Source organism: Balaenoptera borealis, assembly GCF_965194805.1.
Source record: "Balaenoptera borealis genome assembly, chromosome: 10".
NCBI classification, from domain to species: Eukaryota; Metazoa; Chordata; class Mammalia; order Artiodactyla; family Balaenopteridae; genus Balaenoptera; species Balaenoptera borealis.
In genome coordinates, this window is record NC_138874.1 from 73,738,332 (window position 1) to 73,747,292 (window position 8,961).

The following is an 8,961-nucleotide window of genomic DNA, read 5'->3' on the forward strand; positions in this document are numbered from 1 at the left end:
CCCAGGTTCTGGTCATCTGCTGTCACAAACTGTCTACAGTGACTAAATCTTGAGCAAGCATCACTTCACAACTGTGCCAGGAAATCTGAAGAATAAAACCCCCAAGCTGGACTGCTGAGTGCATGCATTTGTGATTTTGATACATAATTGTTAAAATGTCCTTCTGGGAGGGGGGTGATACCAATTTACACTTACAAGCTGTGTCACCATGCTTTGGGTTTTTGCCAGTGTTAACAGGTAGAAAATGGCACCACATTATAGTTTTAATTTGAATTTATTATATTATGGTATACTGCAATTTTTTTCAGTTTATCAATATTTGATATTTTGTATTGACTTCTTTACATCATAGGTGAGGATTTAGCTCTTTTACATTATTTCTCCCAACATGCCTATCTTTCCAAGAATTTGTCAGTCGCATCAGTGATTAATGCTTAGTTGCTTTGACTTCATAATTCTTGTTCCTGCAGAGTCAAATAGTATACTATGATTACAGTTCCTTTTCTTGTTTGTTTTTTCCCTTTCCTAAAACTAATACTTGTTTTTCAAAATATATTTTATTTGGGGTTTTTTCCTTTCCATTCTGTTTCACAGAGTTTTGGTTGATTTGGTTAATTATTGTTTTCTTTTATATATCAACGATTGATTCAGCTTGTCTGTTTTATTGACTTCTTTGCTCACTGCTATTTATTGTATATCATCTTATTCTTAAAGTAATTTAAAAATTTTTTGCTACAGTACATTGCTGAATAATTGTTTCAGTAATTGTTTAAATCCTTTCTTATCTGACAAAGTGTCTATTCCTCCCACTGAAATGTTTGATTGGCTGGGTATAGAATGGAATGCTAATTTCACAATCACTTTACCTCCAAAATTAGAAGATACTGCTCAGTTAACTTCAGGTATACAATATTGGTGTATAGTAGTTCATTGTCAATATAATTCTCATTTATATTTGCACATAACCTGGCTTTTCTGTCTGGATGCTTTTAGCATTTTCTGGGTTTGTTTGGGTTTTTTTTTCCTTGACGTCCTGAGGTTTCACATTTAGTGACCTCTGAAACTTGAATTCTAGGAAACATTTTTTTCCTGTTAGTTCTTTGATCATTTCTTTTCCTTCATTCTACCTCCACTATATTCATCAAACTCCTACAAGATGGGCTTTTAACTTTTACCTTTGCATCTGTCTACACTTTACTCTTCATTCCAGGAGTACCCCTCAATCTTCCACCTTAGCCGGATGTTCGTTTTGCTCTTCAACCCATCTAGATTGCAGGCCTTAGAATCAGACTGCCTGACACCTGGGAGCTATGACACAAGTTACTTGACCATTTCAACCTTGGTTTCTTCTGGTGTAGAATGGGTGTCCTAATAGTTCCTCTCACATAAGATCATGCAACCAGTGTCTGAGTGCTTCAGATGAGCATAGTAGATCTTAAATATTATGATTAACATCTTTTTCAGTCCTTTCATTAATTTAGAAGAATTCTGATTATTCTTCATAGCAATGTGTTTATATTTTATTATTAGATTGTCCCATTTTTTTAGATGTGATATCCCCTCAGATTTCTCTGGGATTTTAATTATGAACCTTTTAAATTCTGTTTCCTCTGTTTACTGTTTCTTGAGTTTGTGTCTCTCTTTATTGATGTTAGTTTTCTACATTTTTTTTTGTCTCCTTATGTTTTCTCAATTGTCTCTCTTCCCCCCCACCCCAAAAGTCTTATGTTCACAGTGATACTGGAGTGTACATCCTCAGCTGATGCTCATCCCTTTTTGGTGCATGTGTGTTCTACTTACAGGGGACACCTCTGCTGACTGGGCTTGGGATGGATCTAATAAGAATCCAGATGGTGAGTGATGTAGACCCTTTTTTTTTGAGGTTACCTCTTCAGGCCAGTAAGTTATCCGGGACATGCCCTGCTTCAGTCTCCAGCTCTGGGGTGTCCTCCTTGTCAGAAATTCCACTTCACAGGTTTTCTTGAGGCTTTATCCTGGGTACATGTGGAGTCAGTTGCTTCTTTTTTGTACCTCAATCCTGTCATTGTACAGGTTTGGCATTACCTCAGCTTCTGCTTCCCTCTTCAGCCCAAATAATACTATTAGGAGTCCTTCTTTGGCGGACAATTTATTTTGTTTTTGAAGCTTTATATGAGGCTGCTACCCTTAGCCTCCCAGTATTTCATTTTTTGTGGGGAAGAGGGTCGTTGGGAGAGTGGTGCTGCAGCAACTAGTTGAGCCATTAGAAATGCCTAACGTGATTTGATAACCTCCTTCCAGAATAAATCTCTCTTACTTCATAAGTGTTGATTCTGAGCTTGGAATTTCTAGGACTTCTTGAGAATTTCTCCTACTTCTTTAGGAGGCTTTTTTTGTACATAGTTTGAGCTGTGCATTTGTTTTTTTTTTTTAGTTTCTCCATTAGACCTCGTCCATCTGCTCTTTATCACTAGGAATTCCCCAGCATTCTAGTGATGACAACCTTTCTTTTTTTTCCAAGACTATTGTGTTTTTGTTTTTGTTTTTTTGTCATTTCAGTGTAATATGAGGATATTCACGCTAATTGTTTTGACTAACATACATACCGCAGATCTTCCTTGACTTACAATGGGGTTACATTCCCATAATCCCATTGTAAATTGCAAATAGTGTTAAGTCAAAAATGCATTTAATACATCTAATCTACCGAACACCATAGCTTAGCCTAACCTACCTTAATCATGCTCAGAACACTTAAATTAGCCTACAGTTGGGCAAAATCATCTAACACAAAGCCTATTTTATAATAGTGTTGAATAGCTCCTGAAGTTTATTGCATACTCTACTGAAAATGAAAAACAGAATGGTTATAGGCATATTGCTTGGAGCTGTGGCTGCTGCCGTTGCCCAGCATCATGAGAGAGTGTTGTCCAGCATACTGCTAGCCCAGGAAAAGATCAAAATTCAAAGTACTGTTTCTACTAAATGCACATCGCTTTCACACCACCATAAAGTTGAAAAATCGTAAGTCAAGCCATCGTAAGTCAGGGACCGTCTATAGTAAGTCTAAAATCTGTATTCCTAGCACAGTTCTCTCCCAGGAGTTCCAGACCCATGTATCTCACTGCTTACTGAACAGTGCAAGAATGTTCCACCAACAGCACAAATTAATCAAGTCAGATTCTGAGTTTGTTATCTGTCACCCTTCCCCACTCCAGCCTTGGAGATTGATTCCCTATGTTATGGTATAGTATCCCCATACCTAAGTCACTCAAGGAACTTGAGGATCATGCTTGGTGCCTCCTTTCCCTTTTGAGTTTAGTCAGTCATCATGTGATTTAGAGTGAATCTCTCCCTTTCTCTCCGTAACTATCCTCCTTATCACTTTTCTTCTGATTCACTACAGCAGCTCTCTCTCTCTACCTTAAAGTCTTGCTCATTTCTGATGGTGTTTATGATCAAAGTCAGTCATTTCATTCCCAGTTGTAATCCTTTAATAGCTTTACATCTCTGAGGGGATCTCTGAGTACACACCAAGCCCTTTGAACATGTCATATTTTCTCTCTCCACATTTCACTTTTTTTTTTTCCTTACATTTGCTCCCAGAAATCTTCCCCAAGGTTTGAGCTGAATGCCCCTACTCTGTGCTCCCATGACTGGCTGCGCATGCATCTATAGTAGCACTTACATGGTATTATTGTTGACCTATTTGTCCTTCTTCCCAGTAGACTCTAGTGTGTCAAGCAAAAGGATTTCTATTTTCTTCTTTGTATCCCCAGCACCTATTAGATTACCAATTAAATGCAAATTTAATTAAAATGAAGTAAAGTGAAATGAAATGTGGCAAGGATGTGGGATCCATAGCCTTCTGCAGGGCTAGGGTACGAATACTTTTATTGGCTTTACTTAAAAGCAGAGACAAGATTTCTGTCTTGTGTACCCAAGCCTTCTCCCTTCCTGACATTAACCCAAAGGACATGACTATAAGGACAAGACTGAACTTTTTGCTAGTTACCTTAGGCACTCCAGTTCTGAAATCTTGAAATCTACCCTTTGTTTGTTATCATTGAATTCTCTTTGTTCCCTAGGAGACTTGAATGAAAATTCTGTGGAGAATCAACAGAAAGGACTTAGGTTATCTCTTACCTGAATAGCTTTCCTCCTGGCAAATTTTGGAAGAGGTGGCCAGTACAATAACTGGGAGTCAGGATTAAATTGTGAATCTTCAGTGTACAGGAACCCTGAACTAGATCTTCCCACTTGTCAAAAGTGGGGAGAAGCATCTTCTCATATTTCCAAAAACAAAAGCAGTTTGGTGACTCTTCAGAGTGATGATTTAAAAAACATGGAAAGTGAAGAATATTTGTCTTTGAAAGTCCCAAGCCAAATGGCCACACAGGACTCCTCAGTGACGTTCTGTAAGAATGAGCCCCAAGATCCTCAGGAAAACAAAAGTCTGTTTGTAACTGAAGAAAGCACTGAGAGGAAAATCTCAGAGGGGAAAAGTCCTCCCATCGGCCATTGTTCAGAGAAACTTCAAAATAAACTTGTGTCTGATGTAAAAGAAGTGGTCTCGCCCTCATTCAGAGGTGAGACAATATGCCAGATTGGCCAGTCAAAAGAATCCTTGGATCCCTTTGACTGTAACCACAAGGACATTTGTGGTTGGAAATCATGGGTGATCAGTCGTAGTCATCAGAGAGCTCATACAGAGGAGAAGCCCTGTACCCATTATGACTGTGGGAAAATACGTACCACCAGCCCAGCTGGTCACCCAGGTGAGAAAATCCACACTGCCGAGAAACTATACAGATGTAGTCAGTGTGGTAGGGACTTCAGTGAGCGCTCAGAGCTAGTCCTTCATCAGAGGGACCACACAGAAGAAAAGCCCTACAGATGTGATCAGTGCGGGAAGGGCTTCACGAGAAGCTCAAGTCTCCTCATCCACCGCGAAGTCCATGCAGATGAGAAGCCTTATAAGTGCGACAAGTGTGGGAAGGGCTTCACGAGGAGTTCAAGTCTGCTCATTCATCACTCAGTCCACACAGGCGAGAAGCCTTACAAATGTGACAAGTGCGGGAAGGGCTTTACCCAGAGCTCCAAACTGCATATCCACCAGCGAGTGCACACTGGAGAGAAGCCCTATGAGTGCGGGGAGTGTGGTATGAGCTTCAGTCAGCGCTCCAACCTGCACATCCACCAGCGCATCCATACAGGGGAGAGGCCCTACAAGTGTGGAGAGTGTGGGAAGGGCTTCAGTCAGAGTTCAAACCTTCACATCCACCGGTGCTCACACACGGGGGAGAAGCCTTACCAGTGCTATGAGTGCGGGAAGGGCTTCAGCCAGAGCTCAGACCTCCGCATCCACCTCAGAGTCCACACTGGAGAGAAGCCCTATCACTGCGGCAAGTGCGGGAAGGGATTCAGCCAGAGCTCCAAACTCCTTATCCACCAGAGAGTCCACACTGGAGAGAAGCCCTACGAGTGCAGCAAGTGTGGGAAGGGCTTCAGCCAGAGCTCCAACCTCCACATCCACCAGCGGGTCCACAGGAAAGATCCCCATTAAATGAGGTCTTCAATCGCATGCTTGTACACTAAAGACTTATTTTTAACATCACTCTTATATTCTCAGGATACAGTAAGAGTTATTCAGATAAGTTCCCTCACTGGAAAATCATTCATTTAAAGTATTTAAGTACCAAGCACTTTATTATGCTACACAGTGAATTGATTGATTGCCCTTGTTCCTCAGATGGGTAGAGTGAAAACGTCTGTACTTTGCTGTTCAGCCAGTGTTACTAGAACTACGTATCCTACCCAGCATTTTTAAGTGCAAGAACCTTATATTTTTCCAAGCAGAACATGTTTCCTTTGTTCACATTCTCTGAGAAATTGGAACTTTGTCTTCTCTTCAAATCACGTGCCTTGTGTTTTCCTATTTCCTTCCAGCCCTGAGTAGCCCTCTCTAAATTCTGGTTATACAATATGTTAGTTTTAGGTTGAGGGGTGGTTGGAGATATAATGGGCATGGAAATCTGTTACTGCACACACGTACTATAGCCTGTGGCCTCACAAGAACGTGGAGAAGAGCTACTCGTGCAGTACACCCCACACACTACAGGATGTGGGACCCCTCCCCCTCCTCCCCACAAGGCAACTGCTCAAGAACATAAGTAGTTCTTTTTCCTGGGTGCAGCTAGTCTGTTGGGGTGCTTCCAGGTCTTGCCACCTCAGATGACACCCCCACCAAATTAAAGCCAAGTAGGGTACCTACACCATGTTGAAACATGTTAAATGAAGTTGAAATATATTTAAATGTATTTAATTTGTCTCTCAACACTGAACCTCTCTTATTTCCTTAATTTTCTTCACCACCCATGTTCGGAACCAAACGAGTCAGGAGAGAGAGTTCTGATATTTTTCTCTTCAGACTTAACTCGTTTTAATATTTGATATACCCCCCAAAAAGTCATTTGTTTTTGCAGCATTGTTACTGAACCAGACTTCGGTCTGCTTGCCCATGCACAATAAAGCCAATCTACTGACACTGGGTTGTGAAGGAAGTGCACCATTTATTGCAGGGCACCAAACAAGGGGTCCAAGCAGCTAGTGCTCAAAAGGCCTAAACTCCCTGATGGCTTTCAGGGAAAGATTTTAAAAGACAGGGTGAGGAAGGGGGGACTGTGGGGTGCATGATCAGCTCGTGGACATTCTTCTGATTGGTTGATGGTGAGTTGAGAGTCAACATCGTCAACCTTCTGTTTCCATCCTGTCTGGGGTCTAATTGCTTGTGGGCAGCATACAGTTAACTTCTTCCACCTGGTGGCAGATTCAGTATCTGCAAAACAGCTCAAAGGACATTGCTCAGATATCATCTATAGCCCTTCAGGAGGAACTATAGGTCCTTGACTTTATTTAATGGCTAAACTATTGTTATTTTGTCTTGCTTCACTGTTTTCCTTTCTTTCTGCATTTTCTCACTTCTCTGATTAAATTTACTCTTTGGAACTCTGGGAAGGCTTGGAGAGTATGTTTGGGATGACCAGGCTTAAAATATGCACATATAATTCACTTGGGGTGTGGAGCTAGGACACCTCAAAGGGTTAAGCTAAAACAAGAAGTTAAAACAAGAAGCTTGTGCAACAGTTGAGAGAAACGTGATTGGAAATACATAACTAGAGTGGAAGTTACTATACAATGAACTCCTGATCTCAGCCCTGATTTTCTAAACAATGACTGATGATTCCCCAAGCAGTGCTCAGGAGGCTGCCCAGTCACCTATATTTCAGTTATCCACCAATGACTAATATCCATACATGAAAAATGGGGGGGGGGGGGATATGGATGCAATATTTATTACCTTGAGAAGGTGGGGTTGTAACTGGTATATCCGGATCAAAGGTAACCTGAAGCAGTTAACTGGACATAGATAACAGGGAAGTGACATGTTAACTTAGGGGAAACGTAGTTAATCTCAAAGAAGGAATGGAGGAGGGCCACAGATTGAGACTTGCCTTCCTTCAAGAGATAGTCCCAGAATATTTGACTCCAACTCAGAGCAGCCCACATGGAATGGTTAGGGTGGTGACCCAGCATCTGCCCTTCGGCATTGCATAATACACTCGTTTGGATACCGTAAGATGGCATCACAAGTGATGTGATTCTGCTTCAGTGACCTCTAGAATGATGAATGCCTCCCAGTTTCTCCTGCCCTCATAAGATTATATCTGAGCATCTGTTCTGGATTTGACTCGTTTATCATATATGTCTTCTAATTGGCTGATGTATATAATCTATCTGGGACTTGGAGTCAAATAAGATCACAAGAATCCATGTGCACTGAGACCAGAGGGTAGATTTGAAGTCCAAGTCTCAAATGCGTATAAATTAGCCTGTTTTTCCAAGTCTCCTTTTATACATACCTTATCAATGTTTTTAATTATGGTTAGCTTTTACTGTTCTCTTTTAAGCATTACCTTCCTTAATACAACTGAAATGTGATCAGAGTCCTTAGGAAGCATTTCACTGATTATAGTAAGAAAGCCTGGGGGGAAAAATTCGTTAGAAAAAGAGACTTTTGCATGAAAATGCAGGAAGAACAACAGGGGATGTGTCACATTTCATCAGATCTTAAAGATGCCAATGGATTGAGAACGAGAAAACACTTTGTTAATTTTTAAGACACACCCCAGGTTCAGAGATGTGAAAATGAAAAAAAAAAAAAGATATGTTGCAAAATGGTTCCTTTTCAGAATTCAAGGGTTGCCCTAGGATTGATCCTTTACCAGTACTTGACTTGAACAAAGAGCTTTGGAATTCAATAATTGTATTCAATTGATAATTCTAACACTAACTTAGCAAAGAATCTAGGTTACAGATTACTTGTTGAGTACTTAAGATTTTACAATTCTTAAAATTCTTACCTATTCGGTAGGTGCTATTTACTTTCTGTGTGGATCATTTAAGATCTTAAGGTCAAAATACTGGTGAATATGTGATCACTCCTTGTAGTCACACTTCTAAATTATAACCTTTTAAATTCTTCCTTTCTCATCCCCCACCCTGACAGCCAGAGTTAGGGGATAAAAAGAAATATGGACGTTCACTTTTGCAGCTCCATGACCTTTCTCATTGTACTTTCATTGAAGAGAAAGGCACATAACTGAGCATGAAGGGCAAGGCTGAACCGTAGGTAATGAGGACCAGGGAAAGTCCAAAGCAACATGCCCGAAGTAGTTGCGAGAGTAAAACTGACATTGGGTTGGTACAGGTGATACCAACAAGTAGGAGAGCAGGTGATACCAACAAGTAGGTTCTAGAGGTAGAGCTGGGAAAAGCTAAGACATAGGGAGTGTGTGGCAACTGATCGGCAGGGGCTACAAAAATCATTCAGGGTTTGGTCAGCTAAGCAAAATGCTTTAAGGGGAAAGGACTAGAAAGTGTGCTTTTGTTAAACATCTCTCTGGACAGCATTAAAATCCT

The 8,961-nt window shown here is 40.7% G+C and overlaps 1 protein-coding gene across 19 annotated transcripts in view; it reads left to right on the plus strand.

The window, feature by feature from the left end:
* ZNF239 (zinc finger protein 239) overlaps positions 1 to 8,961 on the plus strand; it is a 39,635-nt gene that overhangs the window by 9,471 nt on the left and 21,203 nt on the right. For 12 of the 19 annotated variants that reach the window (XM_082339580.1, XM_082339569.1, XM_082339567.1 and 9 more), the window contains 2 exons: positions 1,722 to 1,853; positions 4,068 to 6,992. The exons of 1 other annotated variant lie outside the window; for it this stretch is intronic. In XM_082339580.1, coding sequence (XP_082195706.1) covers positions 4,325 to 5,545 — 1,221 coding nt within the window. In that variant the 5' untranslated portion in view covers positions 1,722 to 1,853; positions 4,068 to 4,324 and the 3' untranslated portion in view covers positions 5,546 to 6,992. Of the gene's footprint in view, positions 1 to 5; positions 966 to 1,721; positions 1,854 to 4,067; positions 6,993 to 8,961 lie in introns of those variants that run through there. 6 more of the 19 variants (XM_082339574.1, XM_082339581.1, XM_082339573.1 and 3 more) reach the window with 3 other exon arrangements.